Source organism: Mya arenaria, chromosome 12 (genome assembly GCF_026914265.1).
Source record: "Mya arenaria isolate MELC-2E11 chromosome 12, ASM2691426v1".
Taxonomy (NCBI): domain Eukaryota; kingdom Metazoa; phylum Mollusca; class Bivalvia; order Myida; family Myidae; genus Mya; species Mya arenaria.
Window position 1 is genome coordinate 58650108 of NC_069133.1, and position 13544 is coordinate 58663651.

Below are 13544 nucleotides of genomic sequence, written 5' to 3' on the forward strand. Positions count from 1 at the left end.
CTTTGTTTTATGACAAGAAAAGGAATATCATTATCAAATCTGTTTACCCATATATATACTAATCCAAGTTCTTGAAACGTTTTTCTAATTTGGTGTGCCCAGTTTGTGCCATTGTATGTAATATTTTGATTTGCATCATATTCAAGCATAATATAAACCTTTCTCAAGATGCTATTTTCGCTGCATTTCAATATCGTAATCCAATATTTAATCATTCTAATTTTTCTAAAAACAATCAGTGGTAATCTTCCTAATTCCCAATATAGTGCGAAATCCTTCTGATCAAGTTCCATAAATATTGGACCAGATATATTGCCTCTTGTATGTTCCCAACAGTTTTTCTAAGGTTTGACCAAGTGACCTAGCTTTTGACCCCATGCGACCCACTTTTAAAACGTAGTTAGATTCCATCAATGGAATTATTTTGTCCAAGTTTGAGAATAATCAGACTTATCATTGCCATGGTATTGTAACGGTCCGCTGAAGGTGGCGGATGTGCGTCCATAGTATAACATTCCGTTAAAGACGGAACTACGTTCATAGTATGTATGCTAACTTGGTTGGTATTATGCAAATTAGCAAAGCCTGGGTTCTGTATTAATTGAGAATTAACTGTATATAAAGACCAGCGGACCCCTTCAGGGTCGAGCATGCTTTTCTCTGAAGGGATCTGTTGGCCTTGTTGGTGTCACACCTTACAATATGGTTCCAGAGAAAAGAAAAATTTGACATAAAGACCTAATTCTTTATCACAAGTGACCCAGTTTTCATTTGGTCCAAGAATTCATCAAGGGGAAACATTTTGATGAACTTTATGCCTATAGTGCCCAAGATTTTCTATGAATTGACCTTATGACCTTGTTTTTGATCCAATGTGACCAACTATTACCAAAGTTGAGACTTATAAGTTAATGGGAACATTCTGACCAAGTTTGAACATAATCCAACTAATCCCTACCAATATATGGTTCCTATGATATGGTCCCAGACAAGATTTGACATAGTGGCCTAGTTTTTGACACCACATGATCTAGTTTCAAATACATCAGAGAATTCATCAAGGAAAATATTCAGATTAAGTTTCATGAATATTGGACTAGTGTGTTACAAAGTTTTTTCTAAGACCCAGTTATTGATCCTATGTGATCTACTTTTACAAGCGACCATCAAGGGTAACATTCAGACCAAGTCTGAAAACTATCTGACCAGCCCCTACCAAGATATGGTAAAAGTATGGTGGAAGAATACATTTGTATAACCAAAACAATATCCCCCACTGAAACATGCAGGTCTTGAATTAAACTCCTTGAATAAGTGCACATCAAATACAAAACAGATGAAAAGACTAACTGCCTGTGTTAAAACATCTCTTATATATGTTACCAACAGTTACTTACGTACTAGAATAAAACATAATTAATAACCTCAACACTGTTATAAAAGTTTTGATCAGTTGCATTGTCTTCAGATCCACCAGCGGCTGATGGCTCCGTGTATTGCACTGCATGGGTGTCATGAGAGTCCTTGTCAAGAGCGATGACAGGAGCGCCATGGTGACTTGACACATCACAGCCAAAGGGTAAGCCAAGAAGAGGATTGTACGGTGCAACCTGCACAGCAATCCGACTTAGAGAGTGTCCACCACGTTTACTGCACACTCTATGGACGACTAAAATGCAATTGAAATACCATGAAATTTAACTTTTTGAGGTAAAGACTTTGAAAGCGAGGCTATCCATGTTATTTAATTTCAAGAAATTTAATGTATACGCTTAATTGTCAAACTTACCACTTGCTTGTTTGAAGCTGACGATGCAGTATCCATCTTCAAAATGCTCATCTATGTTCAAAACGTCGTCTCCGCAACTATGATTTGTGTTTTCAAAGTAATACTTGACAGAATCGTGGGTGATATCCACTGGCAATTCATACACAATGATGGACGTGGTGACGGGTATGCATTTGGGTTTAAGGTGATGTCTGTCAATGGCATATTTAGTACACGCATCACGCACCTTCTGGATATCTGTAGTAATAATTACTGCACATCTAGCTAGTTCCCAACAAAGAATTGTTTGTAGATGAGTCGCTGTTTTTTTACAGCAAATGATCAATATGTGAAATTGATGAAAATTAAGAATATAAATGCAGACTTAATAGACTCAAATTGTATTTTTGTTGCCACGATGAGCTGTGCCAAATGCACTGACGACAATTTCTCAAAAAAAGTTTCTTATATTTACAAACCAAATTACATACTTTAAATTTATGGTTTAAATAAACAAGAGCTGTTGTAAGACAGCGCGCTCGACTACGCCGCTTTGACTTAGAAGTTAATACAATAACGATGTATTATGTGCCTGTCAAAAGCCATAAAACAATCAAATTAAAAAGTGAACAAGAATCATGATGTGACAAAACAGGTTTTTAATGATTGGCAGAAGAGATTCAGTTTCAACTGTTTTCTTCTATTATTTGTTTCAGTGACCTTGATCCTAAGGGCCCCAAACACAATCCCATGGAAGTCATCCATAAACGCTTCCTACATATCAAGTTTAGTCACAGTATGTCAACCATTACTGAAGAGTAATCTATTTTTAGAAACAGTGACCTTGACCCTAGGGGGCCAAAAGCCAATCCATGAAAGCTCTGCGTAAGCTTGTCCTACATACCAAGTTTGGTCACACTCTGTCAACCCTTACTTGAGTTATTTTGTACTAACCATAATTCTTTTTTTAGCAACAGAGACCTTGACCTAGACCCTAACTCTCGGGGCCGAAAACACAATCTCAGGAAAGTTCTCTATAAACTCTTCCTATATACCAAGTTTGGTCACAATATGTAGACCCTTACTTAAGTTATTCAATATCAACCCTTTTTCTTTTAAAAGTAACCTTGACCTTGATCCTAGGGGCCTCAAACGCATTCCAATAAAAGGTCTCCATAAACTCTTTGTATTTACCAAGTTTGGTCTCTTTATGTCAAACCTGGCTAAAAAAGTAAAATAATTCGATACATAAGGTGACTTTGACGCTGCCCTCCCACCAGACTGCGGGAACAATGACGCAAGTCATTCAATATGGAAATGCGGTTAAGAATATGAAAGTTTGCCTTTCAAAAGAAATTAAAAGAAATATAAAAAAAAAAAATATTCAAGGGCCATAATTCGTATATAGGTTAAAATGGAGTTATGTTCCTTGTTGTAAGATGGTTGCATTAATTCTGCGTAGTATTAAGTGCATTGAATGAAGGGTATATAAGTTTTTTTATTAAAATCCCAACTTGCCCTAAAACTTTAACCTCAATCAGGGGCCATAACTTGTATAAAGGATTATATGGAGTTATGAAACCTAATGATGGTCCTGAACAATTGTGTGAAGTATTAAGTCAATTGGATGAAGGGTATAGAAGTTATCAATAAATATCCCAACCTGCCCTAAAACTTTAACCTAAGTTCAATAGTCAATCAGGGGCCATAATTTGTATAAAGTATACTATGGAGTTATCTTACCTCATTATGTGATGACCCTGAACAACTGTGTGAAGTATTAATTCAATTGAAGAAAGGGTATTGGACTTATAAGTGAAAATCCCAACTTGCCCTAAAACTTTAACCAGACGCCGACACTGGGGCGAGTAGTATAGCCCTCCTTATTCTTCGAATAGTCGAGCTAAAATATATTATCATGATAACTATGAAGATGATTCCATTTAAAAGTACAAAAACTCTTCAAAATGAGAATGTTACAAAATAGAATGCCATTAAACGCCACCAAATTAAGAACAGCATCAACCATGGATAACAATGAACATTAGCAATGCGCAATAAATAAAGAAAATACTGCAGCCAGAACTGTTAATTCTTAATGGTATATCTGTTATTAAATATGATACTAAGTTAAACTCAAATTAATTAAACATAAATTAATCATTCCTTGACACATCTGAAGTCTTGGTTTTTGGGAACCAATTATTAATATTATTTGCACAAAGACTTGTAAGTACTATGTAAGTTGTTTTTACCGATATTTTCAGCAAATAGCACCACGGCTTTGTCCCTGTTATGGTTGAATGTAACCTTGCAAACCTCTGAACCTCTGACCTTGGCTCCGACGTAGTTTTTTAAGCTATCTTCTGTAATGGTGTTAGGAAGATCCTGCAAAAAAACAACAAGTTTAATATATTCTGAACCAACAAGCTAAGAATGACAAAACCAGTCTCAGTTTATTGAGACTGTACAATGCCAGCAATGGTAATTCAAACACTGCCAACAGTTTATTTAGACTGTACATTGACAGCAATGGTAATTCACACACTGTCAATGTACATTGACAGCAATGGTAATTCAGACACTGCCCATGTACATTGACAGCAATGGAAATTCAGACACTGTCTATGTACATTGACAGCAATGGTAATTCAGACCCTGTCCATGTACATTGGCAGAAATAAAAATTCAGACACTGCCCATGTACATTGACAGCAACGGTAATTCAGACACTGCCCATGTATATTGACAGCAATGGCAATGTAGACACTGTCCAAGTACATTGACAGCAATGGCAATTAATTTAAACACTGTCCATGTACATTGACAGCAATGGTAATTCAGACACTGTCCATGTACATTGACAGTAATGGTAATTCAGACACTGTCCATGTACATTGACAGCAATGGTAATTCAGACACTGTCCATGTACATTGACAGCAATGGTAATTCAGACACTGTCCATGTACATTGACAGCAATGGTTATTCAAACACTGTCAATGTACATTGACAGCAGTGGTTATTATAATATTGCCAATGAACATTGCCTGCATTGGTAATTCAAACACTGTCGACAATTTATTGACACAGTACATTGCCAGCAATGTAAATTCGAACACTGTAAATAGTTTATTGAGATTGTACATTGCCAGCAATGCTAATTCGAACACTGTCAATAGTTTATTAAGATTGTACATTGCCAGCAATGGTAATTCAAACATTGTCAACAGTTTATGAGACAGTCATTGACAGCAATGGAAATTCAAACACTGTCAATGTACATTGACAGCAATGGTAATTCAAACACTGTCCATGTACATTCACAACAATGGTATTTCAAACACTGTCAATGTACATTGCCAGCAATGGTATTTCAAACACAGTCAATGACATTGACAGCAATGGTAATTCAAACACTGTCCATGTACTTTGACAGCAATGGTTATTCAAACACTGTCAATGTTCATTGCCAGCAATGGTATTTCAAACATAGTCAATGACATTGACAGCAATGGTAATTCAAACACTGTCAATGTACATTGCCAGCAATGGTATTTCAAACACAGTCAATGACATTGACAGCAATGGTTATTCAAACACTATCAATGTACATTGACAGCAATAAAAATTCAGACACTGCCCATGTACATTGACAGCAATGGTAATTCAGACACTGCCCATGTACATTGACAGCAATGGCAATGTAGACACTGTCCAAGTACATTGACAGCAATGGCAATTAATTTAAACACTGTCCATGTACATTGACAGCAATGGTAATTCAGACCCTGTCCATGTACATTGACAGTAATGGTAATTCAGACACTGTCCATGTACATTGACAGCAATGGTAATTCAGACACTGTCCATGTACATTGACAGCAATGGTAATTCAGACACTGTCCATGTACATTGACAGCAATGGTTATTCAAACACTGTCAATGTACACTGACAGCAGTGGTTATTATAATACTGCCAATGAACATTGCCTGCATTGGTAATTCAAACACTGTCGACAATTTATTGACACAGTACATTGCCAGCAATGTAAATTCGAACACTGTAAATAGTTTATTGAGATTGTACATTGCCAGCAATGCTAATTCGAACACTGTCAATAGTTTATTAAGATTGTACATTGCCAGCAATGGTAATTCAAACATTGTCAACAGTTTATGAGACAGTCATTGACAGCAATGGAAATTAAAACACTGTCAATGTACATTGACAGCAATGGTAATTCAAACATTGTCAACAGTTTATTAGACAGTCATTGACAGCAATGGAAATTCAAACACTGTCAATGTACATTGACAGCAATGGTAATTCAAACAATGTCCATGTACATTCACAACAATGGTATTTCAAACACTGTCAATGTACATTGCCAGCAATGGTATTTCAAACACAGTCAATGACATTGACAGCAATGGTAATTCAAACACTGTCAATGTACATTGCCAGCAATGGTATTTCAAACACAGTCAATGACATTGACAGCAATGGTTATTCAAACACTATCAATGTACATTGACAGCAATGGTAATTCAAACACTGTCAATGTACATTGATAGCAATGGTTATTCAAACACTGTCAATGTACATTGATAGCAATGGTAATTCAAACACTGTCAATGTACATTGATAGCAATAATAATTCGAACACAATGTACATTGATAGCAATCATAATTCGAACACTGTCAAATTTCCCTTGCTTCAATGTTTTTTACATGAACTTGTGATATTTAGTTTCATAAGTTACTTGTTGGACTCAAGGGTCCTGCTAAAGAATGCTTAGAGCTACCAAGAACTAGAAAGAGCTACTTTAAAGCATTAATAGATTAAAAACAAATATGGAGAAGTTGTAACAGGGCCTAAAATATAAAATAAATATAATTTAGTTTAAAATTGAGCAGTTAAACATGTACAGTAGTTCACAAATTGAAAATAATCTTGAAATTGGTGATGTTTAATCAAAATTGAAATAAATTACCTCTGTACGTATGTTAAAATACATTGTATTGTAATTTTAGCATGGAATGTATATTTGTTGTATCTATGGGTCTTTAATAAACTCTTATTCTACTTTGTATTGTCTTCAAAACATCAAACATCAGAACCTCTCAGAGAAGAATTAAAACAACTCCTCAAATTAGGTTAAAGAACTTGCCTTATTTTGGGGGAACAAAATTGTATCAATTTGATATTGCATACGTGCATGTCAGGAAAATAGAATTTGTGCATTGAAAAAGGTGAAAATTGTAGAATTTATTTCGTATAAATGACCAAGTATTATAAGAGTAGATAAGAGACCTATTTAATTCTTTTATCATGAAATGTATAATTCTGCATTAGTAACATTTTTGGTGGGTTGTGCATTACGAAATTGAGCTGTTCCATGTTTCGCAAAATGCTGACATCACTTGTGCACCATTATTTGCAATATAGAGTACAAAACATCATGCATTAATGCTCACATTTATGAGTTTCAAGTTATATTCTAGCCAAATAATTTATTGTATGAGTAAGGGAAAAGTAGCAGCCTTCATCTTTAGTTTTATCAAAAAGAGATAAAACTAACAATTACTCTAGTAATTAGTATTCTCAACATTCAAACTAAGTCTCATGCGAATTTCTTTTACCTATTTATTTGCATATGATAATGGTTATGTGTTTTGCAAGCCGACATCTACAAACATCATTGAAACATTTTTTCTTACCAAGCGGATTATAAGTATCTTCCATGGCCGAGAGTGTAAGATAGGTTCATTCCGACCCGAGCGTAGGGTGTTTTGTGAAAACGAGGTTTACTGACAATTTTTTTTTAAACAAAATTAAGTAGAAATGTATTTTTTGCTGGAACTCTTTTGTGCTTAGTGAAATTTATTGTGTATGGATATGCGATAATTCGTGTTTGTCATGGATATGCGCGCAGTGATTCAGATTATGTTAATAGTCAAACCTGTCTTCAAATAGTTCAAAGGAGAATGAAGCATTATTTCTTGAAAGGTGCGTGAAAACTGTTTTATGGTGACATTTGAAGTGAGAAATAATTAATTAGCGTTCTAAATATTGCCACAAGACAAGGTTTCCATGATGCTACAGACGACAGTATTCAACAAGGGAGGTAATTACAATGTGGTGACCATTAAAAAGGAGTTCCATACGGGCATTTTATCCTCGGCCGTGGGCAAGATAAGAATTTCTAGCATGGTTAAATTATTGGATCTACTTATCTGAGGTGGGAGAATGTTTGATCTGATTATGAATACTTTGATATAAAGCAAATGTCAATATCAATGCAAACTAGAGATAACTTTCTTGAAAGGCACTTGTCTCCCCTATTGTGTTGTCATAGCTGAGATTTATCAATGATTGACATGAACTTTGTACTATGGACTTGAGACAAACCAGCAGTGACCTACTGATGACCTACATACGTTTTTCACTTGTAGGTCACCGTGACCTTGACCTACTGACCTAAAAAAAGTATAGGTCCCGTCAAAATCAATAGGGGTCTTCTACTTATCACGACCACCTTGCATACCAAGTATGAAGCCTTATAAGTGTAGTTTTAAGAAGCTCTTAGGAGCAAGTTTTGAAAAATGGATTTGTTATCCTCTCTTATTTTAGTCCAAGAATAATGAAAATGCACTAAAGATATTACCGGGTATTTTGTTAAGCAACATTTCCTACATTCACTTGATTTTAATAAAATAAAACTAAGTTTTTCAAGGTTATCAGACAGATAACTTGAATAAACAGTCAAAAAACTTCCAAAAAAGAAAATATCTCACAAACATCAAAAAATGATGAACACTTCTTTTGGTCATTACAGGTAGGTAACAACAGCACAATTTAATTCAATGAGACAATTGATCATAACAAAACAGTTTAAGTCTTTATCAGTTAAAGGAGTTTACAGCCAAAAAAAATGTATAACTTTACCTCAAAGGAACTTTTCTCTTTAAGAATTTTTCAGCCACACAACATCTAACTTTACCTCAAAGGAACTTTTCTCTTTAAGAATTTTACAGCCACACAACATCTAACTTTACCTCAAAGGAACTTTTCTCTTTAAGAAATTAGTCAAACAACATATAACTTTACCTCAAAGGAACTTTCTCTATAAGAAATTACAGCCAAACAACTGTAACTTTACCTAAAAGAGAACTTCTATTCAAATACTAGAACTTTACTGCCCAACAAAGTTGAACGGTATTTTAAAGAATTTTTTATTCAATAACTATACAGTGGACAACTTTACCTCAAAGAGAACTTCTACTTTGCTGGTGATGAAAGGCACAACAGTAAGATCACAGTCACTCAACTTGTGGGTTCTTGATACAACTTCCCTTGCATCTAAAAATAGTACAAATTAGTGTCTCAAATATTAAAGCTGCACTCTCACAGATGTACCAGTTTTACAACTTTTTTTATTTTTATCTTGGAAAGAGCAAATTTTTGCTTAAATATCTGCAAACCAATGATATAAGATTGCTGACAAATAAACAAATTGCAGATTGTCATATTTCTGTTCTAAAATATATGTTTTATGGGTTAAACCGTTACTAACGGTTTAAGAAAAATGCATAAAACATCATTTTTTTAAGTTAAATATAAAAATCTGCGAACTAATATTTGTCAGCAGTCTTATTTAACTGGTTTCCATGGATTTTTGCAAAAATTCGTTCGTTCCAAGACAAAAAATTAGAAAGTTGTCAATACGGTCAATCTGTGAGAGTGCAGCTTTAAAAGCAAAGTATGGACGTTGGATTATAATGGTTTCATATCTACCCCTCAGTTTTTATTTTGTGTTCAATATAACAATGAAAACTACAGAGACGAGCACAGTAGTTGAAAATTACAAAATAAACCCTGTTAAGGGGCAAAGGCCCAAACAACAATGAACTAAAGACAGAAACATATCACAGCCACATACACAAATACAAACACCATAAACAGACCACACACTCACCAAAATAGCTTAACTGATAAACTATGGGATTACCGCCTTAGATTGGTCAGTAAAACCAGAGTTGACTGGAACACGAGCCTTGGAGAAGATAACTATAAATGCATGGACGTAAACATGAACAAACCATGTTAACATACTATTTAAACTAGTATTTTAACTATCACATTTTAATATTCTTTCTCGTACCTGATTTTTCTAAGAACGTTATGTGTGCAACTCCTCCCTCTCTGTCCACCTGAACATCTACAGTGTCCCCTCCTCCAGATTTCCGCTTGTTCTCAAAGTAATCACGCAAGGCGTCATCTGTCACATCATCTGTAAATCCAGTCACCTAGAAAATAGCAATATACGAGTATGAAAGGCAGCAAATGAAATGAGGCGGTCTCAATGCAGGCTAAAAATGGTATAACCTGTAATTTACAATTATCATGTCAACGTTTTCTATTACTGAAAATGGAATGATCACAAGCATGGTTTGGAATAATATGAAAACCCTGTGTACTTTCTAGGTAAACTTCCATTATTTTTATGCCTAAAACTAATGATTTTAAAAACTATGAGACCTTCTGATTGTCACTGTTCAGTTATGGTAGATACTACTAGATAATTGACTGTTGAAGGTTTTTATTCATTTATATATTCATTTTTCCAAAATTAAAACACAATTTCAATTTTCAAACGTCGTGCACATACTAAACTAGTCAACATGCAAGTCTTAAATTAAACTCAATATTTGTGAAATAAGTGTGCAAAGTCAAACAAAGGAAAAAAACGTGAAACCTGTGATAAAACATATCTATTATACATGTGTTCTAACAGCTATTGATGTATATAAAAATAAATAAAAATGAATTACCACAACACTGTTATAATCATCTTCAACAGTTGCACCGTCTCTAAATCCCCCAGCCGCAGCTGGCTCCATGTATTGCCCTGACTGGGTATCTTCCTTTATTTGAGTGCTTTCTTTTTTTGGACGCACGGTTCGCTTTGGAACGGAGGGAACAATTTCTATGGTGTATTCTTTGATTACTAGCGGAGTATCCTTGTGGTGTTGTAAGATGTAATTGGCATCTGTATTCAATGATTGGAATACATGAAATAAAAAGCAGGTGAAAGATGAAAAGGGTACAATATCTGTGAAAATAGCATTGTATCAAAGAATGCATTTCGTCAATCATACACACACACACTACTAAATGTTGACCTTATGTTCTGTGTCATACCTCACACTGTCCAACCCCATAAAACTGATTATTGAAATGGTGTCTGAATATCAAATGGATATATTTACGCAAGCATGACTGCATTTCATGCAAAAACAAGATTTGGTAAAACATAAAGATGGCAAGCAAACCTTCAGCCGTTTTAAAGGTCACCACGGCCTCTGCATTGCTGACAATTTGGACATCTTCAACATCTAGCTCACGCCCAACCCGTTTCTTGCTCTCGAAAAACAGCTGTATTTGCTCATTGTCTTTAGTATAGGCGGCTGGAAGGTTTTTCACAATAACAGCTCTGTTGTCTGAAACATAATTATGAGTGAATAATGTCAACTACCGGTAGAATTTGTCAGAATTTAAGGTGTACATTATTTATCTCAATAATTATTATGTTAATTTCTTTCACATAGTAGTTAGGTGATTAGTATTTCATGAATTATAATTGTTTTGTATGTACGTATAAGATTGTGCATATGGTGCACTTATTTCAACTTAGCTTTTAATAGCCTTTATAATATAAATGATAATTGAATAGAAACTTCTCGGACAAGAGGAGAAGCTGGCAAAAGGGTGAAAGCATGGGGCTTGGGCCTCTCTTATTAGGAAAAACGCATCAATTGATTAATATCAGGAATTCCAACTTTGCCAAGAAATTAAAAAGACTGCTTTGAAAAAGAACAAAGTGAATAAATGAAAGTGTTGAGGTTTGTCTCTTTAAGAATTAATACAATATCTCCCATTTTTTTAATTAAAAAAATATAGGAACTCACATTTCAGAAAAAAGTACATGTTTGCATTGTGGCCAAATTTCGGTCCCAAATTGGTCAGAAAAAGCACACTAGACTATGATAGCAATTTGGGACTGTTACAAATTGTGTTTATATTGTTTATGAATCCTTCATGCTTTTATTCCAGATACTTGCAAGTGTTCCCAAACATTGTAATCAGTTACATTAATTAAACCAGATAGTCTGTAGGCCAGTCATGCTGCAGGTTTGAGTCAAGAGCCACATGCCCCTGTTATTTTGATAATTCTATAATATTAATGTGTCCAAGAAGTTTTTTTGGTGTACTTAAAGGCTGTATTTAACAACAAAGAGAAAATCAGTGATGTCAAACTCGGACTTTAAATACGTTGATACATGTCAGCATTTAGTTATTTACCTATTTGGGGTAAATTTAGCAAGGATGGATTCTCTTGGTCTATATGGTCATATATTCCTGTAATAAAATCAGACAAAAAACAGTTATTTAGTAATTACATCCTAGTTGACATGCACCAGAGTAGCTAACTGCCAAACCTATTTCTAATATTTGAAATGAAATTTCAAAGTTTCAAAATAAAATGTTTAACATATATGTAGCCCTATGTTATAATATTACAACATAAAAAAATGTGTGAGTGCTCTTGAAAAATACATAAAACACTATACTAGACAAAGTATATGATAGCTACATACAACAATATTTAATATGATGAATTACATTGTTGATGACTCAATTTTCCATATACATAAATTCGTTGGTTACCATCAAAACAATGGCAAACAATTCTACAACAAAAGTAATGAACATAAATATACCTGAAGGTGCTTCAGCCGGGACCGGCGGCAGGGGCCTTTTCGTGGACATGAGAAGTTAGTCAATGATCACTGATCCTTATCCCTCACTTATCATGGTTACCTTAAACAAAAAACACAAAATAAAGTAGATATTTAAACAGGATGTATAATAACCAAATTCCCAGCCATTGATCAATATACGTGTACTTCGAAATGAAAACTTCCTGGTTGTCATTAAAAACTTTGAACTAAGTCCATAGCTGTCCCAGCAAAACACACATAATAAAGAGTTTGTCATACACCGTCTGAAATCCTTTAATGATACACATCTTTATTAAAATATAACAACTGTACTAAAAAAATAATATTGGAATGAAAGATTGGTTAATAATAATATGGTGCAAGAAATCATAATTACAAAATGATTCTCAAATTAAGAATGACTATTAATGGTTGTTAAAAATCGGATTCATTTCGAAACTGTGTAATTCCTGTAAAAGTTAAGAATCGTTTCCATTGACTTTGAAATTCTGATGAATTATTAACGCATTAATTATTACGCTAAAATTATAGTCAACCAAACCGAAAGTAGGGTTTTCGAAAAAAGAAAATCCGAATCGTAACTTATTTCCTACCACCAAGTTAAAAGGCGAATTGATATTCATTTTCATTGACTAATTATACCAGGGTACAGACCATTTTTTATGAACCTGCGCTTAAGGTCAAGAATATCCCAAAACTTACATTATTTGCCTTTTATTTTATTAGGAAAAAGAAAATAGTCTAGCCCATTACCAGAAATTTCCAGTCTACTTTCGTTTTATTCTTATTGTCCTTTCCGATAACTCGATTATCTTTCCCTGAATACTCTTCAAGTGGGCATGCGCAAAAAGCGGAAATTTACTTCCGGGGACTACACAAACCAGGAAGTAAACAGCAACAAGTGAAAATGGAAAGTAAAGATTCAAAACTAATAAAGAAAACGGGCAGGAAAACCCCTAAGTACTGT

At 34.3% G+C, this 13544-nt stretch overlaps 1 protein-coding gene across 2 annotated transcripts in view; it reads right to left on the reverse strand.

The window, feature by feature from the left end:
• The window catches only part of LOC128211219 (protein mono-ADP-ribosyltransferase PARP14-like), a 45838-nt gene extending 32456 nt beyond the window's left edge, over positions 1 to 13382 (reverse strand). Inside the window, exons 1-10 of one of the 2 annotated variants that reach the window (XM_052915752.1) lie at positions 13331 to 13382; positions 12557 to 12656; positions 12138 to 12194; positions 11108 to 11275; positions 10607 to 10824; positions 9937 to 10081; positions 9040 to 9134; positions 4024 to 4156; positions 1790 to 2026; positions 1425 to 1669 (exon numbers count right to left, since the gene is read on the reverse strand). In XM_052915752.1, coding sequence (XP_052771712.1) covers positions 1425 to 1669; positions 1790 to 2026; positions 4024 to 4156; positions 9040 to 9134; positions 9937 to 10081; positions 10607 to 10824; positions 11108 to 11275; positions 12138 to 12194; positions 12557 to 12605 — 1347 coding nt within the window. In that variant the 5' untranslated portion in view covers positions 12606 to 12656; positions 13331 to 13382. Of the gene's footprint in view, positions 1 to 1424; positions 1670 to 1789; positions 2027 to 4023; positions 4157 to 9039; positions 9135 to 9936; positions 10082 to 10606; positions 10825 to 11107; positions 11276 to 12137; positions 12195 to 12556; positions 12657 to 13279 lie in introns of both variants that reach the window. The other variant, XM_052915751.1, reaches the window with a different exon arrangement.
• Between the last annotated feature and the right edge of the window lie 162 nt (positions 13383 to 13544).